The following is a 23,073-nucleotide window of genomic DNA, read 5'->3' as shown; positions in this document are numbered from 1 at the left end:
TAGGAAAGAAAAACATGATAATCAGTCAGACTGCATTGCACACTGTCTTTACTACATGTTTTAAAGGTGGAAACACCTGGATATCAGGCATATGAGCAAAACCGTAGTGAGTAACATTTTTAAACTTCAAAAATGATTTGCTGATACAAAAATACAACAACCTTTTGGTTTGTGTTATTATTATTATTACCATCACCACAGAACCTTTACCACAAAATACCAGATAAAATTAGCTGTTTTTATGTTTTCCACTGTAGTTTTTTAATGATGAATCTCATAACAGGACCACACAGATCAAATTTTGGAGTGAATCTCTTGATATGTAAATCTAAATAGAACTCCATGCAAATCTAATCTTTAATCAATCTCATCTCATTTTTACTGGTACCTGACCCTGTTTAGCAATTTACTCTTAAAACTTTTCAAGTGGCAGAGGCACCTAGATGGCAATAGTTTTGAAGTGATCAGTAAGCAACAACGATTGTGTTGGCAGAAGGAGGAGAGGGGTATGACGTGCAGCAAAGGTTCCCAGATTAATTCAAACTAGCAGTGTAATGTACGCGTCTTAATCACAAGACCACCGGGTACCCCGGATTTATGGATTGTTGACTTGTTACAAATCAAGAATTTGACACAGTCTCGACCAGATCCCCAACATGCGCTTGTTTAATTATAAGATTAACTTGGGATGATCCACTCATCCATTATCTGTACCCACTTTATCCTGAACAGGGTCACAGGGCAGCTGGAGCCTGTCCCAGCTGGCTTTGGGCGAAGGCAGAGTCCACCCTGGACAGGTCGCCATTCAATCACAGGGCCAACATGGAAAGACAGACAACCATTCATGCTCACATTCACGTTTACAGACAATTCAGAACAGTCTGGCTGATTTCAAGGTAAATTGCAATGCAATGTGCCTAATAAGATCGAAACCAGCTGATAAATCGATTTAAATATCTGGCATCAATACTAACGTGCATCAGTGCTTCCATTCATTGAAGAATGTATTAATTTCTTTGCTCGTAATTAGCCCACCGACCCTTTACTGCCCCCAGGAAGCATAGCAGTATTTCATGTAGTCCTGCTGACCAGCACACAGTGCTTCCTGTCTGATTTATTTACATGTCTTCAGCATTAATAACAATGATGCCCACTTTGTATGAAAGTGGGGGGAATTTAACAGACGTGGTCCTTGACAGCAGCTAAACAGCTCTATTCCTTACAATTCACTGGGATATTTTGTTGACTCGAGGGCTATGACTGATTCTATTTGTAAGACAATGAAAAAGGAAGATAAATAATATGACAAAGGTGTAAAGAAAACATTGTTAGCCCAAGAGGTAAGCCTAGAGGCGCACCACGCAATCAGTGAAGCAGGAAGAAAGTATCATTAATTGAGGGAAAATGTTATGTTTGACAGTTAAAATGAGAACAGGTCCAGGGCGGCCACAGAGATACCAAACAAAAACAGGCTCTGTCATGCCCAAGGGGGAAATGTTCATGATTAATATGTCATGGAGTGCTCAAACCAGTGGGGGGAGCTGTTCAATGTGTCTGAGTGAAAGGCTTTGTTTTATGGATGATACAGCACTGTCGGGTTATCACTTGTTTCCAGCCAGGACACCCTTCCCTCTTTGCTTCTCCCTAAAGCCCAGTCACAAGCTGACGGAGAATACAGCACTTCTTGTTATTGCTTTCATAATTCTGCTCAATTCAACTGCAAACATGAAGTCACTTTTTATACCAAGAAATGCAGAGCTATCCTCAAAAAGGGGAAGTGGTGCAAATGTCAGACTTTTCACCTTGATTTAATCCTCTTTAATTTCCCAACCCTTAAGAAAACAAGGTTATTTACTTTATTTCCTCCTTTATCCCCTGTCCTATTACAACACACACACACACAACCGCTGAGATTATTTTAAGAAACTTAATCTGAAATTTAAGGGGCTTAATCCTATTTTCTGATTTTCTGCCACCATGTGACATCATCTGATAGAATCAAGTTACAGATGTTGGCCTCTGCATCTGTTCTGATTTCAGTGAACATTATTCTAAACAGGAAAATATTTTTTTTCCCAATTCTGTAGACTGTGTAGAAGATATGGGGACAGGATCTATCACTGCAGCTTGCTCTAGGTCTACTCTGTGAAAGCTGTTTATTCACAGAATTGTTAAACTATAAAAGGGAAAAATATCAAAACATTTTACTGCAGTTGAATACATGACACAGGGCTCTTGTGATAAGAATTAAGATAATCTTTTACTGATTTTCAGCTCTATGCCCCTTCAATGACCATGAAGTGCATTTGGAGAGGAAACCCACCTAAATTTAGTGCACTTTTATTTGCCAAATAGTCTCAACTCATCTTTTATGGACCAGATTTATAACATATAATATATACAGTACACAATCTCAAAAGGAACCAAGTAAGAGACGATGCATCGGTGCAGGTGTTCTTATAATTCACTATTTAAAAGCTGAATTTAGCGGACAGCTGTACTGACAGAATATTCTGAATCCACACACCATTTAATTCATGGTGACATTATCGGGGCAGATTAGAGTCAAGTAAATTTGAATAACATCAGTTAAGAAATATGAAAAATACTCAGCTCAACCTCTTGCTGTTTTGCTGGGCAGATAACCTAAAGTTAGCATATTTTATCATTGTAGTTTATGATTTTTTTTTTCTCCCAAAGTTGAATGAGTTTGGTACTGTTTCACATATTCTACTAATGAAAAGTTTCATTATGATGTTACCTTGTTTATTTTAGTACATTCTCTTGTATTGGTATTTTGTTCTAGTCATGAAATACGTCACAACTTTTTTTTTTTTTTCCCCGAGATTTTTGGTTCTTACAGAACAGAAATGACACAAACATAAGATAATCTTACAGAACACAATGCATTACTGTAGATTACATATAGTAGTTCAAATAAGTACAACTTTAAATAAATACAGCACTAAAATGCACATTAATTCAACAGTAGGCTAATATTAATTGAAATAGTTAATCACTGATGGAGCATTTACTTACTGCACAGAGTGCTTTTACTTTTGATACTTTAAGTTTATTTTGCTTATAATACTTACATACATATTTCTTTACCTGTGTCTACAATGTTGCTGTTGCGAAAAAAAATTTCCCCTTGTGGGATTAATAAAGTAACTATCCATCCATCTATCTATCTATCTATCTATCTATCTATCTATCTATCTATCTATCTATCTATCTATCTATATACTTAAGTGAGGGTTTAAATGCAGGACTTCAACTTGTAGTAGAGTGTTTTTATAGTGTGGTATTAAAAGCTTACTTTTACCACTTACGTAAAGGACCTGAATACTTCTTCCACCGCCGGTATTTGTGGTGCGTAAGATGATGAATTTACGCGTGAATTTGGCACACCAGCAGACCCGAGGTGTGGATATCAGGTGCTGTCTTTGGGTTTGAAGTCCCACACCGTATTTTAGTTTTTGCCTGAGCTCACAGACAGCCAGGATCCAAACTTCCGTGTGGCTCCGCGCCCTGTTTTCCGGGGAGCCGGTGGAGATCCAGCCCTTCAAACACGCTGCTCCCTTACGTCCCGTCCGTGAGCAGTGAGCTGGCCGCGGCGGAGATTTCTCCTTCTGGTCGGATCTTATCTTTTTCTCCAACTGAGCTCTTTCTAGTCTTTTTGCGAGCTTGGCACATATCGGAACAGGATAGTCGGCACGTTGGCGCTTAGTCGTCCGCCAATCTCTCTGAGGCTGTGCCTCCGTGGCAATGGATTGATTTCACTGTTGTTTTTTTTTCCCGACCTCTGCCTCGACCAAGTTGAGAAAACAGTCTCTAACCTGCGGCGCTCTCCTTCCAGTTACATGTTTCATCCGGCCAGTTTTAAAAGTACCTGGCTCCGGATGTTTCTGCACATTTTAAGACTTTGAACTTTTGTTTTCCCCCTTTGTGCATTTCCAGGAGGCGGTCGGGGATTTTTTTTTAAATTTTTTTTTTTAAGGATTTATCTTTTTTTTTTTTTCTCAAAAAAAGCTTCACCGGGGTTCTTGAAGCCTGCAAATATTTATTTGTGAAAAGTGATGGCCGAGCGGGGAGCTCTGTGGCTCCTCTCTCTCCTCTGTCTCACCTTTCTCTACACGGAGACCACCGCGGCAAAACATGTCGACAAAGGTAAATGCCATTAAACCACCGCTACTAGTTCTGCTCCATGTCTGCTTCTTGAAGCCTGGATTGAAGAAACTTGCCTACATTGAATTACGAGTTGGAGAGGAGAAGGAGGAGGAGGAGGAGGAGGGGGAGAAAAGGAAAAACACCAAATGTCTCGGGGAAACCAGACATCGGGGCTAGGTAGCGAATTGTGCCGTGTTCAGGTCAGCCGCTGTTTCACCATTTAGATAACTTTAAAAGTGGGCTACTTTTTCATAACGGGCACGGTTTAATCGTAGACCAGCCCTGTTTCAAGCTGGAAAGCAACACGCTTTCACACTCCGGTCCTTTTGTCTGCATTGAGGCTGTTGAGGCAGAACTGCTGATAGGTTTCTCTGGTTGTCTCTCAAATGATCCACAGGCATGCAGTGTAGTTGTCTTTTAGATGATGTTCAATTAAATCTGAATGGCTAAAAAAAACAACAACAACAACACATTTGCTTGTTGAATTGAGCTCATCCAGCTATTAGTGTGTGATGAGCTTGTGTGGTCATGGAAATGGAAAAGGATGGCAGGGGCTTGAATCCTGGAAAGAAAAAGAAAAAAGAAAAAATACAGCATGCAAGGAGTCATTAGTGTTCACTGTCAGGTAATAAGCTTGCATCGTCAGTCCAGCAGACATCTCATTACCTGGGCGTCAATACATGTTTAGCTGATGGATAAACAAAACCCAATTCATTTGCTGCTGTTAATTGTTTTGAAGTGAGGTCACTGCACTGCAGTGCACAGTTCACAATATGTCTGATTCCAACTGGTGGTGTTGAGATGCCAGTCCCGCTGGTTATTACAGGAGATTTTGGGTTGTTAGATTTATTGATAAGAGTGTGTATGTTTCAGCAGAACCTGCCACGGTCTGTTATCACGAGTGCCTCGCATAAATTAGAAAGTCATGAGAAAAAAAAAAAAAAAAAAAAAAAAAAGTCTTTCCAGCAGTTATTGGAGTACACAGCTGCAGCCCTTATGACAACCCGCCCGTGACAAAGTCGTATCTTTATCAGTGAAGCTTCTAGACACTATCAAACACAGCAGCATGTGGTCTGAAAAAAATTGTGAATATAACTGACTCTTGTGCAACATGGCCCAGTTTTTTCTGGTGATATGCAACATATTTTTTTGTGTGTCAAAAAAAACACACAAAAAAAAGGCAGTCCATGTGCCTTTGAAAGCATGTTGTTTATTTTGTCAGCGAAATAGAGTGAATGTGCAAAAAAAAAAAAAAAAAAGGAAAAAGACAGGCTTTGGAGTGACGGGTCTCTGCTAGCTGTTGGGCTCTCTTGCCGTGTGGAGCCTGATGAAAGACCCTCTCCTGCATGAAAAGTGCTCTGCAGTATAGTGGAAGGGGAGATAGAGAGGGAGATAGAAAGAGAGAGAGAGAAAAAAAGCCCCTCCTTGGATTTGCTGGAGATCAGTACAAAAGAGAGATGGGGGTAGGGTGAAACAGGCCGACTGTCTGGAAAGTAATAAAACCAGGAGATTAAGGGGTCCAGGGAGTTCCTTTGGGAGCTTTGATTGATTCCAGAGAATTGGACTGGGACCCACACACAGAGAGAGTCTCAAATTACTAATTGTGGGGTCCCCTTCTCTGAAAATATCTGTTTATTCAAAACACATTTCTTTGAGGTCCTGACTGTGGCCAGAATTTATCTTTATCAAGCCTGGCAACGCTGTGGCCCTAAACTTAAAGAGTTTCGGTCTTTGTCGCTCCGTTTAGAGACAGACACTCTCTTTATTTTTTGCTTTACTTTGGAAAAACCTGTTAAAGTTCATTCAAACTGCTGCTATTTTTTTTAGCCCCTCCTCCTCCTCTTACAAGTTGTTGGAACTTTAAAAATGCCTGAAAAAGTTGTGCTCTTGTAAACAAGTCCCGGTTAGAGGAGTGTAAAAGCCGTTTAGGCGCTATCTTATCTCTGTAATCCTGCTGGGAGGGAATTGTGTGCTGATTATCTCCGGGTGGACAATGCAAATAACTTGCTGAAATGTGTAAACATTTGGCAACTCTCTGCTCATACAGTGCACTCTCTGGGGGTTTTTATCCTCACAGACCACCACAGATGCAACGTTGCCCGGACTTTATAAACAACTGCGTTTTCTTCGGTGCATTTAAGTCTTCTGCGTGGACTGTGCTGTTAAGAACATAATTTACCACCTTTGTGTCGTTGTTTGGAAAACCCCGGTGGTCCTTCATCCCAGTTTGTGCAGAGAGAAGTTGGAAGGCTTAAAGTTGGATCTCATTCATCCCGAATATCAAGAATAATTCCGGCGACGGTGAAATCTGTATGCAAAGTGTGCGAAAGGATTCTTGCTTTAGTCATTCATACAAATGAATTGTACAACTTCATCCTCAGCTGGAAAATAGCAGAATCTTTTCCTCATCTTCAGATCATCTTGTGATGAGTTAAGAAGGGGCATCATGCAGAGTCATCTGCTGTCTCTGCTGTGCAGAGTATGCTATTTACTGATCATTTATTTATGGGCTCCAATCACTCATAAAATCCTAATGACCTCCATCCACCGAGAGACAGATAATTGCACATTTGGCCAAGTATTTGATTCATCTTCCTCACTAATGAAACCACCCCATTAGGATATGCTACTGATCTGATGTTGGGGGGCTCAGTTCGTTGCTGCTCAACGTTCTCGTGGTCAGAGATGGCCTGGCGAGGTCAGCAGTCGGACTTCACCGTTGAAAATAACAACTTGTGCTGTTTGCTATTTCAGCAGCTAAATCTACTTGTCGAGGGTTTGTGGGGCCTGAAATGAAGCAATTATTGAGATAATTTGCTCTAACTGTCACAGCAGTTTGTCACATGTAATTGGCAGAGTGAAAGGGGGATCAATATCCTATGACTAGATGGCTCGACATCTGCTGTTTCTTCTGTTTGGTGGTTGGCGGGGGAGCGCCGAGGGGTTGGGGGGGGGGCAGTGTAATCCCCCACTTTCAGCTTTTTAACTTTCATTTGACTGAGTGGTTAACCAATAGAGCTAGACTGGACTGCAGGATTTATGTAGATTAAGTGCATTTAAAACTATACCAGCGTCTACATGATTTGCACCATGAAAATATTGCACGCTTTTAAAACACACATGGTTTGATCCCATTTCATTCTCACCATATCAAACTTTCACACATCAGCTGTCAGCACGGAGGTGGAGTGCTTTTACAGCGGACAGTATTCAGCATGCTTCCTCCCCCCCCGTGCTTCCGAGGCATTCGTAGACTTGGCCCGGCTTGCTGGTTGCTTGTGGTGTTGAAGAGGAGGGAGCGTTTTGAGTGGAGAGCAGCCAAGCTTGCATCATGGTCTGTGGCTCAGAGCGGATCATGGGCAAGTCCATGGCTTCTGCTGCCCCCCTGCTAGGATGAAATTGCCACTATCAGAGCCACTTCTGGTGATGAGGTGCAGAGAAAAACAACTGAAGTCTGCTTATTTCCTGCCTCTCCACTGCAGCCTGTAAACCAGCGTCTCCTGCTCCTCTGAATCCGATGCACATTCAGCAGCCTTCAGAGACCTTCTTACGGGTGGAAGAAGTTTTTCTCACATTCAGTTACTGTATATGTATTTTTGGGGGATTTGGTTGTTCTGTTTTTTTTCTGAATTTGCTGTGTTTTTGAGTATTTATTAGTCTTTACTTCCCTTTATGTCAGGTGTTCATTGCCCTGAAAGTCTTTTGAATACATTAACCTTATTTTTATGAATCATGAAATTGTAAAAAAAACAAAACAACAAAACATTCATTGTGGAATTAATTTCAGCTATTTTGCACAACATGACAAGTATTTTGTCAAATCCTTCCTTGTTTATGCTATTTTGGGGTAATACCATACTTTACTATGTTTTCATAGCGATATTTACGTTCACAGCTGTAAGCAGGGGGGAAATTAACTTTGGACTAATATTTGTTTCCCAAAAGAGAGATGGTGTAAGAATCTGTCAAACCGAGCTCAGCGGATAGAAATATTTATTTATTGATCAAGCAGGTTGAAACATTAAACATTCAAAGATGCACGTCATAATGTTGGAATAAAAACAGAAAAATATGAACTAACGTGGTGCAAAAGGGCTCCAGGTGTTGTCCTGAACCATCATCTTTCTCTGTACTTTTAAAAGGCAGCCGATTCCACGTTAGGATTGGTCAGTTCACAGAAAGCTGCTCACATCAAGTGTTCTCTTAAAAGCTGAACTTCTCTCAGCTTCAGAGGTGCTCCCGCTGTGCTTAAAAAGACGTCAGATGTCAGCCTTTCCAATCCGGCCACTGTCTGTCGTCTTTGTGTCTGCTGGCTCTTTCATGTCCAAACAACAACAACAACAACAAAAAAAGACTCGCACAGACTTTGAAAAAGTTGAATAGTGTCTGGAGACCATAAATCTGTCCATACTGCCCTGTGTGATGACTCCTTTGAGACTTGGTAACCCGAGGGACGTTACATCAATAATGTTTTTTTTTAATCTTTTACCAGAGACATAGTAAACTGACAAACTGACTGTTTGCCTCGCTGATTTCCTCTTTTCCTTTACTCTGGTTTTAAAAATAGAACAAAATGCAAAATTTGAAATCCACCGCAGTGCTGTTGTGCTCTCCAGGCTTCCCTGTTCTGCTGTGATTGAATGACGCTCGGGCTTAATGAGCTCTGGGAGAGCAGAGTCTTTTTCAGTTTTCTCTGAGCTGACGTACATAGCTGCAGTGTGAGCGAAGCGTACGAAGAGGAGACTGACGTTACGGTTACACGTCAATAAAAGTGTGGTTTATCGTCTCAGCCGGTTCGCTCCTGTGCACTTAAAAACTATTCGGCAACTTGCGTCACGCTCTGCTCCTCGAGCCTCACTGCAGTCTTACGGCGACACGTACACAAACCCAAACGATCAAGTTGTGTTGGGTCGTGGTCTTGACATTAGCATGTTTTAAACACTAACACATTGGCTGAATCTAACCGTTCATTAATCTATTTTTGTTTTGTTGTTGTTTTGGTTTTAGAGCATAATTTCTGCGAGGGCTGTTACAGTGCGTTTTGGGCATCTACAAGCTGTCTAATACAAATACTATAAAGGACTAATATAAACATTTTGAATGCATCTATTTAGGTGAGAAGCTCTCTCGATATAATCACAAAATATAACTTTTTGACCAAACACTGCTGCGCACTCTTCTTAAACTTGTAGTCATATTTCTTGTTTGACTACGGGCCAGTCGATGTGCGTAAGGCTTTTATGTCCAATCAAGAGGAATTACATATATATTGCACATAAATCTGACAACCTCTTTCACCAGAGCAGCACACAGGCTTGTAAGTGACAGTTGTATGAATAGCAAGTTTTAGTCTTGCGGCGTGACATCATCTATAATATTTATGTTTTACTCCACTGCAGTCACAGCAGGTCACGTTCCTCGGGACAGAGAGACATTGTCCAGTCGCTGAATACAGAAAAAGTATAGGAGGCAGTCTTCCATGATTCATTGCATGTCTTCTGTAACTGCAGCATTACAGCAGCAAATTGATGTTAGATTTGAGTGGTGCACCGCGAGCAAAGAAGTATTTTCCCCCCGGCTTGGCATTCAAGCAAAAACCAGGCTTTAAAAAAAAAAAAAAAAAACGAGTCTTCGTTCAAGCTCAGCAGGACAGTGAGGAATTTTTACCCTGAAAATTTAACTCAAACTTCTGCTATTTTGGTTCCGCCGAGCTCCTGTCGTGGTGTCTCCTGTCGGTAGTGGCAGCTGCATAGGATTATGACACATGCAAGCTGTGCTTGTCAGATGAGCCTCAACTAATGAGTGCAAGGCTCTGTTATACACAAAAGTGTTTTCACAGCCCAGGGGGGCACATTACAGGCATTTCCTATTAAACTTAGATCTCTTAAGCCTTTTCAAATGCTTGAATTCTTACTTTTTAAATCGTATGAATTTTTAAAGTTTTATTGTAAGGTAGTGGAAGGGTATAGTGCAAATTCCAGCAGTCGCTAATCAGATGAGGAATAAGGAAGCCTTTATTGTTTCGCAATATTGTTGGCAAATCTGATGAAAAGCTGCCATTGTTTGACTTTCTTATTTTGTTGAAATCTTTGAAAGCAGATTTGAGTGTTCCTACTCGGCATTTCCTTTTGACTATGAGAAAAGAATTGAGATCTCTGGTGGGATGTTTAAATGTTGACAGAGATTTTCTGCTGTAGCTTTGTCTTACAACGGCATCTCATAACAGTTACATAAACATGAAGGATAGTAAAACAGTAATTTCTGAGGGGAAAAAAAAAAAATCGTAATCTTTACAGAGGAATCAAAAAAGAAGATCAAAATGATCAGACTACACACACAATTATAATAACTTGAATATGAAACGTGCTCTTCATGATGGTTAAACCACAAACTGTACTCCTCGAGCGTAAGCTATTTAAGTGATGAAAATGTTTGTTGCCATTATCTTCTCACGGGTTCTTCATCGTGAAACTCTTTTGCACAATTAGTTGTGTGGAGTCGGGTGTCACTCCCGGCAGCAGTCCTGGTTGTAAATTAAGAAAGATTAATAATCTTCTTAAAAGATGGATTAATAACCTTCATTTGGTTGCACCGTAGCTGCTGGAGTCCCAACATCCTGCAGCTCTCAGACAAGAATTTATTCTCTGCTGTCTTTTTGGAGGACGTCCAGGTTGTGATGAATTAACCTGAAAGTCTTCTCAGTGGTGTAGTCCGTGTTGTAGTGCAGTTGTTAAGTAGCTCGTGCTTCAAAGAGACTCCAGGCAAACAAGAATCAATGCAGCTCTTCTGATATAATGATTTTTGTTTAACATAATTGTCCAGTATGGATAGTGCAATTTGAATCTTGTTATTCCCAACGTAAAAACAGTTTTTATGGATCCTATGATCTTCTGTGGCCCAGAAATACAAGTTCTGCTTCGGGCTGATTTATCCATTTGAACAAAATCACTCGTATCGTTGTTGTTTTTTTATTGATCTTTTTGTTTTATTTTTAAAGATTTTTTTTGGCACTTATTTCTGCATTCAGATAGACAGACAGGAAATGTGTTGAAAGAGGGCAATCAGAAATCGACCCGGGGGGTGGCGGTTGGGCCCCAACCGCTCGGTCCCTTTGTATTGTTGGTTTTAATCCCAAATATCACCGTTCTCAACGTACTCGTGAAATTACTGTTGCTCGGTTTACCGGTATGTGTACGTGGGAGAGATCTTAACTTCACTCTCATAAGGTATCAGTCACCCATGTACACTCGGAGCCTCTCAGCCTTCATTCAGTCAAAGGAACTTTTCATTTGTTGAAAGGGTGTGGGGGCAAGTCAGTCACAGAGAGAGGATTGTGAGCACTGGTCGGCAGAGCTGGCTGCCATCATCTTGTACCCGGCCGCAGCTCTTGGCAGCGTGAGACATAGTGGGATGTGTTTGTAGGTTTGGGTGGGTATTTGGACAGGCATACGCCACCCATCGGGGGTTCGACAGCTGTTTTATCAACAATGTTCACAGAGTTTCCTGGCAGGAACAGACTCTCCAGTTTAAAAAAAAAAAAAAATGTGTACCTTCTTTCATTGAGAATAAATGAGACCAGTTTCATTTAGCTCGTTGTGTGGATCAGTGAGCAGCCATAGATTAAGATTTAAATCTTAAAAATACGCAGAGCACTTGTTTTGAGAAACACAACTGGGGGCGGCATGCATTGATTGCCACATTCTTTCTTAGTTTTTATTGTGAAAGTCTTTATTTAGTTTAGGACAAAATTACAGATTAGCTCACAGCTGTGCATTGTAAAGAGGTTTGTAGTTGTGTGGTTTGGGTTTGCGAAAGAACTTTGATTTCTAAAAATGTGCTTAGGAAAAGATTTTATAAGATGCACATAAATTTAAACCTCATGTTTCCCCGTTGGAAAGTATTGACGTGCACTGGCAAAGCATGCCGATATTCTTTTTCACATTGTGATTAAGTCAATCAAGTAAACCATTTCAATACCAGTGCTCAGCTCCCACTAACATTTCTAATTCAGTCGTTAATGAGCTGAACTTTGGTGAGTAGTGCCAGAACAATTCTGTTTGAAGTATTTTCTACACAACTTTCTCGGTCTGTTTTACAAGTTAGGAACCGGTTTGATTGGTTTCTGTTGTGGAAATCCAAAGAAACCACTTCACTTTTTAGTATAGTAGGTGTAGTGTGTTACAGCTTCAGCAAGAACAGAGGACGGTGTCATTTTGCGCTGCACAGTACTTTTCCATGGCACTGTCTCAGCGTGTAGAGCACAGCAGCGTCTCGGATTGTTGAGTCTCAGACCTTAAATTTAAACAACTTTGGGTTTAGGGTTGAGACCAGTGGAGTCTCTGTACTCGTCATGTATATATCAACTGGTGTCCCAGACCTTCTTAGAATCCTTCCAGTCAGCCTTCCAGGATTTATTTTGATTTCACCTGCTGTTATGGTGACCCCTGAAAAAAAATTCTCCCGGTATTAACCAATGTTTCTGCTCCTAAATCCAAGCTGAAGCGATTCTTTGAAAGGTTCAGCATTAGATAGAGGCTCCTTTGTGCCGTCGGGAGCTCCCCTTTGGCATGGGGCTCTACTGACTGCAGTGACTTCTCACCATGTTATTGGAGCCAGTTCCTCCTCAACTCTGAGCTCATCTGAAGCTAATGGAGGTCAAGAGAAGAGAGTTGAAATAAAGAAATCACTGCTTGAAGCCTTTTTCATACACTGCAATGATGTAATGGAATCTCTTTTGATTCTGCTTTCTTGGCCCTTCATAGTTGAATAAATGTGTCCCTCTGCAGCAATTAAGCAACTTGAAGGATGATGACTTTTCTACTTTTATATTGATGTTACACAGCTCTAACCCAAAATAAGCTCGAGTTTGGCCATAGAATTGCTAATTGCACCTTTTCCATTTTATATAGTGCAACCATGGTGAATATATTTTCTAGAGTGCTTGTGATTTATGTGCTCCAAGAGCTGCATCCAAGAGCTATTTTAAGCCGAATTGTCTTTGAGGTGGTTCTAATTTTTTGACGACTACGCTTCCCTTGCAGCGACGCACCTGGTCAATGAATTAGACCCCCCCCCCCCCTTTCCTTCTCCTCAGTTATACGTGTCCTTTTTCTAATGTGGATCTTGTCCTTGACCTTTTGGGATAATTATAATTTCCGCTAGTGTCTCTTTTATGGAGTCTGATAAATGACTATGTTTAACTTGGTTATGAAACTTCAGATTGTGAGGGGCAAGTTATATTACTGACAGACTTGCATAATAGATAGCAAGATTGCACAATTTTCACATTATAACTCAAAGCATTTCTTTTTTGTGCGAGATGGCAGAGATTCCTCAGATGATCATTTTGTTCACCGTCTTTGGCTCGGTGCCCAAACCTCACAGTGCACTACAGTGCAGCAGGCTTTCAGTCAGTGTTGGATTAAGCCGTAGAGAACCTGAGAGCAGCATCTGGAACAACACAGTCTCTTGAGCTGTGTCTAAATACAGACATGACCTTCCTCTTTTTGACATGAAGGAGGAAGAGGAGGATGAGCTTGGTTAGAAGGATAAGCGGGCAGAGGCAGAGCTGTAAGGTCTGAGAGGTGAGGATTTTCTTCCCGCTTGAAGTGTACGCACCGGGCATTGATGGAAAGCAGCTGCTTTACTTCCTTCTGATTCCTTAAGCATTGTCTCTTGAACCTTGACTCCACGGCCCCCCCCCACCGCTTCTTACTTCTCAGCCGGTGACAGGTCACTCAGCTACAGCACCAGCGTGGCTGCGAAATGGATGGCAGCCAGCGGGGGGGCACCTGCGCAGGAATAGGAGGCGAGCAGCATTCCGTCACAGGACCCTGAGACACAGATGTCATATGAGACACGAGGGAGGTGGTTGGAGTAGGGGGTTGGGAGGGGGGGGGGGGTATCGGGCCAATGGCAAAGGTTTTGGCATGGTGGGGCTGTAATGGGATGGGCTAGCAAGCCAGCTGCTACCAACACATTCTTAATGAGGTATCCCATCAAGAACACAGGGAGATGAACATTAATGACTACAGTTAAACTTGTCTGTTTATTATTTCGCCCCCTCTCAATCATGCCAGAACGAGGTGCCTGACATGTTTGGGCAAGTGGTAGCTGTGTTTTTCTTCCAAGGTAGATTTCCCTGCAACCGGGCAACAAGTAATAGAGCACTTATTTATATTATTAATTGATCTAATTTTGTTTGATTGATCATTTAGTCCATAAAGTCATAATTTCCCAGAGCCCAAGGTTAAATTTCTAATGCGCTTATTTTGTTAGTCCGACAGTGAAGCAGCAAATCCTCATATTTGACAAGCTGTAATTGTTGTTGACTAATTGTTTCGGGACATGAATTAGATTTGGCAGGTGGTGCAGTGTGACTGCTCGGAAGATGCTTGATAAAATTACAATATTTGACGTATTCTGTCCTTAAACAAAATGTGAACCTCTCCTTGTCAATCATCGCTTTCAACTCAAACCGCAGGCGTTTTGAACTGCGTAACAACCATTAAATAAACCACTTTTCAGAATGTGAACATTTATATTTCCCTCGTGAAGGATGGTGAATTCTTGTATTACCTTTCCTCAGCAACCAACCATCCAAGTGCTTAAATTAGAGGCTCGGAAAAAGAAAGCAAAAATGCTTTTTCTGCTTTCATACTTAATTTACCTGCAGTGGTCCTGAATTAATCCTGAGTGCATAAGCATGTCATTCAAGCTTTCTGGACACCTGCTGAACAAATTCACTTAAAGTGCGCACGCACACACACACACACACACACACACACACACACACACACACACACACACACACACACACACACGAGTGCACACACTCAGAGCAAGATCCTAAAATATGTCCTGCAGTCTGTTTGTGCCATATGGCGTAGAATATTGTTGAGAAGTGTAGCAAGTCTAAATGAAAATTCACCCAACATTATCTAATTAAGCAGGTGTGAAAGCAGCTTAATTCAAGACAGTTTTTGGCACCTCTCACCAGTCCGTGTTCAGTGCAAAGCAACAGTTCATTCAGCTGGAAGACGTAGATATGTTTTTTTTAAGCTGGGGACCGAGTTGCACGCTCTCATTTCTCCTCAAAAGAAGATGTCAGAAGTGGTCTTGAGTTATAAAGGGTAGTGGTTTTATTAGCAAGCTGCTAGCCTGTGGGGTGCTTTTTGTTGCAGAGTGACAGGGGACTTAATAATGAAGCTCTCTAACCCAATCAACCCTGAATCGGTGGAGCCCTTCTTTCCCTTCTTTGTCCCTCTCCCGATTCCCCCCACAGTGCCACTGCATTCCCAGCCTGGCGGGGCAGTGTCTCTGGGCCAGGGCCATGTCACGCACCCCTTTTGGGCCCAAACGACCGTGGTGGGGGGGGGTCAGGGGTTCAAGTGCTCCCCATGGGGCGATGCACGGGATGCCTAGTGACGCCGCGCTCGGCCCCCGCACCGGCTACGTCGGCAATTCATTTCTAATGAGAAAGAAATTGTCTCACCTCACCATCGCTCGAGCTCACTATTACTGCCCGTTTCCCCCTCTCGTCCACACAGACTTCAAAGAAGGGGCGAAGATAGCCCCTCCTGACTCGATGATGATAGTGAAGCGCTCGGAGAACATTCCTTGCGTGCTAGACAGAGGTTGAGTGTGGATTTTATGGGCTGTGTTCCTGCTAGCCCCTCACATACCTGTGGTTCATGTGCATGCTGTACAAGCTTAACCATGTTAACCCCCTCTGTTGTGTGTCATCTTAAATACAACTGCTGGTTTTGAAGATATAAAGGCTCCTGTACATTATTAAAATGGAGAGTTGGGTTTTGTTCCATTATCATCTAATTAACTAGGTCCTTCAAATGCTCTTCAAAGCAGCCACTGACATTTTGGGAAAGTCATTAATATGTTGTCTCGCCAGGAGTTTGATTCTGAAGATCGATAACATATCATTTCTGTGCATTTAATATGGAAATAATACATCGATGCCTTCAGCATAGCTTATAACATAGGCTCAAAGCAGGTGGAACAGCTAGTCTGTCTAAAAAATAAAAAGGTTTAGCAGTAACTCTAAAATTGTCTTACTTTGCCATGAATTGTATATTTTTAGCTGGAAAACTAGTCACGATCAGAGAGTCTGTTCGTTTTATTCAGTTGTATTCTGATGTGCTGCTCTTTTTAAAACAATAATGTCTTTTCTTTCTCTGCATATGTTAAATGCATAAATACATAAAATATGACAACTTTGGAGTTGTCGGCGTTTGGATGATTATTTTCACTTGCTGCCGGACGGTGTGAAGGAAGGTCAAACCGGGCATGAAGCCAGTAATGCTTCATGCTTCAGCAATGGGGCAGTAATGGGGCTGGATGACACTCACTGGTGCTCACTGGCACAAAATACATTTTACAGCAACAATAAATAGAAAAGTAATCTGTATTCATCGTTGACTTTTGCGTTGAAGTCATGGGAATGTCATGGTTCTTATGATGCTGACACACTTTACTGAAATGCTTTCTTTTCAGCTGATGTAACATTACAACAAATCAATTCATGAAGATCATAGGACATAAAAGTATTCTAGCTAAAGAATCAAATAAGTCATCCTCCTATTCAAAGATACTTAATTAAAGCGCAGTATCTCTGTGTTTTGGGTTTTCTGGTCGGCGCGTCGACATGCTGTATTGATAAGATTTCCTGAGGGGAAACAATTGTATGAAATGCAGGAAGTCATTAGGAAGCCAGGGACTCATTTCTCTCCCTGCTGAGTAAATAGTGTCTGCCCCCCTCCCATTTCATCCACTTTTGAATGAGCCCAACACTTGTAACAATAAAGGCAGGAAATGAACTGTACTCACACAGGAGCGTGCAGGATGCTCATTGTGTTCCTAATTGACCAAACTAGGCTGTGTGATAAAAAACAGACTTTTCCCTCGGTTGGACAAAAATAGCTCAAAGGTAGAATACAGTAGGTGTGGTCAACAAGCGGCTAATGAGGCAGAATTTCATTGCATAACTTCAGATCTTCCGGCGCCGTAGCGGTCACATCCTAACTAACCCAGTTAGTGTGAAATGAGAACTCGCAGTCTGACTCCGGGGCCTGATGTAGACTTGTGCTGCTTCCATGCAACATGCAGCACGCAGACGCGAGCATGTGATGGAAAAACAAATCGCGGCCATGTCACAAAGCACCTTATGTTGCGCGTGAAACTGATGGCGGCCCTAACTTGCCGACTTGTTTATGATTCGCTAACCTCGTCTGGCTTCAACGTCGTCATTTTTCTCTGTGGAATGCAGGCGTGACATTTCCGCCAGACAGTGTTACTCAAGTCGTCACCTGAGGAGCCCTCCAGGGGAAAGTTGTTTTGTCCTTGACTGTAGACGGTAAGCGTATTTGAGCCGATCTGCATTCAGAGGAGATTGGTTATGTAGTAGGGATTGAGGTTATGTCTGCTACCAATCCTACTACTCATTAGACAAAGTTCAATGTGTCGTTGCGTGTTTTTCCCCCTCGGCTTGTTTCTTCCGTTAACATTTGCTCTGCTTCAAGTTAATGTATGGCAACTACACGCCAAGAATTTAATCAGTTTGTAAATGGCTATTCTGGCCTGATTGTTGGATAAAGAGTCTGTGGTTATCTGTCCCACTTTTTGTGCTTAGTATAATTGATATTTGGTTTACCCCTAGATTAAGTGACAACTAAGCAGGTTAGCATTGAGTATTTTCCCCAGATTAATTCCAGGAATCAAATCTGAGTGAGCTGGCCACGCTCCCTGTATCATCCCTAACGTCTGCCTTACCTGGGATTTACTAGCATATGAAAGGGAAATGAGATCAGAGGTGGTGATAAATCCTGCTGCAAAGCCTCCCTCGGAGTAAATGAGATGCACACATGGTGTTGTCGGTCACCAGCCGCTCATATCCTCGTTTCCGATAAATTGATTTTGGGTGCTCAGGTGATGAGAAGTGTGTGTGTGTGTGTGTGTGTGTGTGTGTGTGTGTGTGTGTGTGTGCGTGCATGTGTGTTAAGGGGTGGGGAGGGGGGGTGGGGAGGGTCATGTATTTCCTATATTGGCTCTCTGGTCTGTAATGATATTTCATGCAGCTTTGCAGTGACTTGTTTGCATTGTGGCATATGTGGAAATGTGCCCCCGTGAGGCTCGCTCTCCTTTGTTATAGACCGTGTAGCCTCAAGTGGTATGTTATTGTTCGCACCGAGAGTCTGTGCACCGCGTTGCCCATTCACACCGCGTCCACAGACCGTTCCGTTGCCCCATATCCCAGCAGATTTGCAACCAACTAATTTAGGAGTTGTTAAGTGATTTAGCATCTGTCTTTTATAGGACCCTAGTGAGCCACAACTGCCACCCCCCTCTCGCTGCCTGTCGCTGTCTGTGCCTGTGGCTTCAAGACTCGCTTTTGAATTTCAATCAGTCCGGGATGCATTGTTGTGTTTATTTGAGGGGGATGGGTTTTGGGAAACGGTGTTAGTAGTAGTAGTGGTAATAACTGGTTGTGTGTGTCAATCAAATATTCAGTGTGACCAATGGGCAGCTCAAAGGAGGCTAGTCGCTGTGTTCTCAGGGGGGCACAAGGCTTTAACTGCTGCCCGCGGGGCGAACCCTGCCCTCCATTCTTCACACGCCGCCTTCCCTCCCCTCGTCATCCTCCTCACAACGTGAACACAAGGCAGTACAATCAATAACAGCCTCACCCTCCTTCTCCCTTCTCCTTCCACCGCCCCACCTTCCCTCCACAATTCCTCCTCTGGTCAGCCGCTCTCTGTTTTCCATTTATCAACACTGCGTTTGATGTTGGCTTCATCATTCTCTGTCAACTCCCCAACACCTCTACGTGTGTAATTGTATTACATTTGTCATGGCGGCGTCGTCATTTGGCCCGCCCCAGCTGGCATTGGGCGACAGGGCTTCATTCCTCGTACCCGCAATCCAGGCATTAGTTTAAAGTATCTTTGGTGTTGATTACGTTTTCATATGGCATTGCACATTTGAGGTTCAGTGGGTTCCAACAGTACCTTAAGGTACATTACGTCTTTAATAAATACCACTTTGTCTTTTCTGATTTCCGTTCTCACCAACATCCTTCCGTTCTTACTAGACAGTGAGCGGTCTTTCATTAAAAAATATTTTAACTGCGCAGCGGACCTGTTGTAGCGGACGAATAGAAGTGCTGGGGGAAAAAAAAAAAAAGACTCTCTTATAAACCCACTGTTAGACGGACAGATGGCAGCATCATAGTAACAGTGTTTAAGATTCGTATAATAATACATCACTGTACACTTTCGGCACTTGTGTGTTCATTAGCACCTCGTTTCATAAAGAATGCGCTCAGCGTGAAAATATTTGACAATAACACTTTTTATTGGCCTCAAAAGGAAATCTGGCATTAGTCACTGGATATCTGTTTGTGCTGATATGTTTATATTTACTTAGGTGTGTGTGTGTGTGTGTGTGTGTGTGTGTGTGTGTGTGCGTGCGCGCGCGTGCAAGTATGGTAATAAACTGCTTCAATGCCAACACCACCATTGAAGCTCTAATTTCATTTTCTTCTACTATCTCTCTCATCTAAGCCCTTTATCAAATAATACTACATCAGCTAATTTCCTTCAGCTGGGCTCTTCCGTATAACCTGTTGTGTGAGGAAAATCTCTGGCCAATACATTTCTTCTTCTCTAGAAACTGGGAGGATGTAGAGAGAGAAGAGAAAGACGGTGTGCGACGGAGACGGAGAGAGACTTAAGAGGCGCAGTGAGAGAATCTGTCTCCGTCTATTATACACGCACTACAACCTTGACGGCCACATTAGATCTCTTTCTCCGTACACCAAACTACCATTAATAATGGATACAGCTCTCTAGCTCTTTTGCTTTCGCTTCCCCTCCCCCCAGCATTGCCCCTAAAGGCGTCTGTCCCCCCCCCCCCCCACCCCCTTCCTCCATCCTGTCCTCCTCTTCCCCTTCCCGACTGTTTCAGCTGTGACACTGCTAGCCAGGAGCCATGGCAGGTGTGCATACATCATCATGGCGCTGGCCACACAGCCTGCAGCACCCAAACAGTCATCATCAGACAGACACATCCACCTGCCTGAAAGAGAACAGTGTTGAATAGTTGAGTGCGTTTGGTTCCCCCGTTTTGTAGCAGTCGGCGTTATCTGGGCTCAGATGAGGACATTAGCCTGTTTTGTTTTCCCTGACAGAAGCCCACAGACAATGACAAATGAATGACGCATACGTTCTGTTGAGACACTGAGGAGAAAATGGAGCGCACACAAGTTATTGTTGACACTCATCTGCATGCACAGCGGGGAAAGGCGTGTTTTATTTATGTTATTTCCTGTCTGATTGTCACTTCAGCATTGCAACTATCATTTGATGCAAGATAGCGGTCCCCAAACACAAGCTTCCCAAACGTAACCCTTCAATGTTCATGGCTGAGACCAAAGTGTTAACATGCTACACCCTGAATCATGAATTTGATCCGAGTCTATTAGTGCAAAACTCAACACAAGAGAAAAAAAAAGTCTTATTTACCTATTTTCGTCTGGCACCAAGGGACCGCAGAAGTTAATCTTTTCCATAAATTACACGTTATTTCGATGTATTGTGTATTAAGGAGTCCGTGTTGTTTTAAGCAGATTGTGATGTAAACAAACAACATGAAGGAAAGGAGATTTATAAACCAAACAACTTTGAACAAACAAATCTGCTCTAATGATCAATTTTTAGCTTGAAAGGGAACGCAAGAACACCATAAGGCCTGTCGGAGGATTTAATGCGTTGTATAGCACGTCTCGAAAGTGCACGCGCATGTGACCCTGCTAATCACGTGTAAGGGATGATCGTGGATGATATCAACATAAACACTGTGCACTTGAAAGTCACTAATACCGCACTAATCCTCTCATCACGATGAATGAAACATGTATGCAAGAAAATGGGACTGAGCGAGTGCAGCGGTTTCTGCTATAATGTTAATTCCTCTTGAGTCACTACTCTCTTCCAAAAGAAATCCTGTCTCTCTCTCTCTCTCTCTCTCTCTCTGGAGCTTGACACTCTCATTATCTCAATTTATGGGAAAGAGACTAAAACGGTATGAAAATGGTTTGTATTTAAGGTAAAAAAAATAAAATTAAAAAAAAAAGGGGGTGAGCAGACATGTCCATTATGCAAGGAACATAAACCCTGTTTAGCTTAACGTTTTATTGTCATGGCCCAACCATAAATTGGTGACCTGTTTTTATGCACGGTCCAGTGAGCTCCATCCATTCAAAATACGAGTGAATGATCTGCTATTTAGGGTTCCCTGACAGCAGCCTCTTCATATTCGGCGGCTGCAGTTCTGGCTTTTCTAAAATTGTGCTTGTTTTTCTAAAGGAAACACTGTGTCTCATGTCACTCAGCCACATTGTGTATCGAGTGTCTCGGTGGCAGGCGGTATATTTCCTTTCACAGACACCACCAAACACTTCCGACTCATAAGACCATAAACCGGGCCCGGTTGGATCCCCTGTCATGGATTGTCACGGTCAAACCAAGAATACAATAAAAAAAAAAAAAATCTGTATAAAAGTTCCCTGTTCCCAGTTGACAGATTAAGGACAGGTTTACAACACTCGTGGTGGAGAAAGCATATTTTTTGGCCCACTTCTCGGGGATTATCCTCTTCTGCTTTAACTGTATACGTCCTCTACTGTACTTGTATGGTCGCTAATGTAGTTTAAAGCACTACAGGGAGTAACGCTGCTGCAGCACGACACCCTTCCCACTGAAGTGATGACTTGCACAGAGAGGACTACAGTTGTGGCTTTAATGGCTTTTAGGTTCAGTCAGAGGTCTCGCACTCTGCTAACCAGATGATCAAACCTCACTGTGGCGGCGTGAAACGCTGTCTGTCGAGGATTCTGTCAACAAACGGCTTCTCGATTGCCTTTGAATAATTAGAGAGCTATTTTCCTTTCGTTTTGTTCTTTTCTTTTAAACCGCGGTTCACGGTAGTGCAGTCGAGACTAAAACTCTGTGTATCTGTCAGATTAACACGTTTGTGTATGTGCCTGTGAAGACTGCTGAAGTGAGTTAACACCACAGAGGATGCTGTAAAGATAGAACATGGCAGTTTGGGGGGGGTTTCAGGCCTGAAGTCGGGAGCGTTGCCCGTTGGAATTTGTTTTCCTTTTCCTCACGGGAGCGTCGTCCTCTCTCCACCCGAGGCGATCTGTCTTCCTGTCATCCTATTGATCTCCTCCAGCGCTCATTAATATGGGGAAAAAGGCCATTGAGCCTAAGATGTGAGGCTAGTGGCTGCTGTTTGACATTGAGAAGGTGCGTAAATGAAATAAGAGGAATGATTCATCTTGCCCAGAATTATATTCTTAGCGCTGGGATACCTTCCATCTCCACTGAGAAAGCGTCCGACTTTTATGAAAGCCCTACACTCAAGCAGAGTGTAAATACAACTGCAATATCATCTCTGCACAGCCACCCATGTAGGTGTGTTGGAGATCTTTGACCTTGTGCGCATGGATGGCAAACCTCTTTCAAGGGGAGAGTACATAAAAACAAGGGATTTTAATCTCTTACCATCAAGTGGCCTTGCTGAGATGAAGCCAGCTTGAATCCCTCTAGTGAATGTCATCTCGCTATCTAGCTGCAGGCACTCTCCTACTGCCGTTTGCTTACCATACAGGAGCGGGGGGCTGTTTCAGATGCATTTTGATTTGTTCAGTTGGATAGAAATTAAACATATTTCAAATCCACTCAAGGTGCAGCAGGTGGTTTTTTTTTTATGTTTTTTTTTTTTCCCCATCTGATGTTGTATTTTAATTTGCACTTCATTTACATTCATATTGAATTTGTTGTGTGCCATATGCTCTGCGACGTTGTCATGGGATACAGACCAGAC

The 23,073-nt window shown here is 42.5% G+C and overlaps 1 protein-coding gene across 1 annotated transcript in view; it reads left to right on the top strand.

Moving 5' to 3' along the window:
* The first annotated feature begins 3,518 nt into the window (after window positions 1–3,518).
* Window positions 3,519–23,073, top strand: part of neo1a (neogenin 1a) — a 152,709-nt gene continuing 133,154 nt past the window's right edge. Inside the window, exon 1 of the mRNA XM_069165600.1 lies at window positions 3,519–4,170. Within this exon, the coding sequence (XP_069021701.1) occupies window positions 4,080–4,170 (91 nt within the window). The 5' untranslated portion in view covers window positions 3,519–4,079. The remainder of the gene's footprint in view (window positions 4,171–23,073) is intronic.

The sequence above is a fragment of the Embiotoca jacksoni genome, unplaced genomic scaffold (assembly GCF_022577435.1).
Source record: "Embiotoca jacksoni isolate LCO1_2020_lvr unplaced genomic scaffold, fEmbJac1.0.p SCAF_35, whole genome shotgun sequence".
In the NCBI taxonomy this organism is placed as follows: domain Eukaryota; kingdom Metazoa; phylum Chordata; class Actinopteri; family Embiotocidae; genus Embiotoca; species Embiotoca jacksoni.
This window is presented reverse-complemented; position numbering and strand designations above follow the sequence as displayed.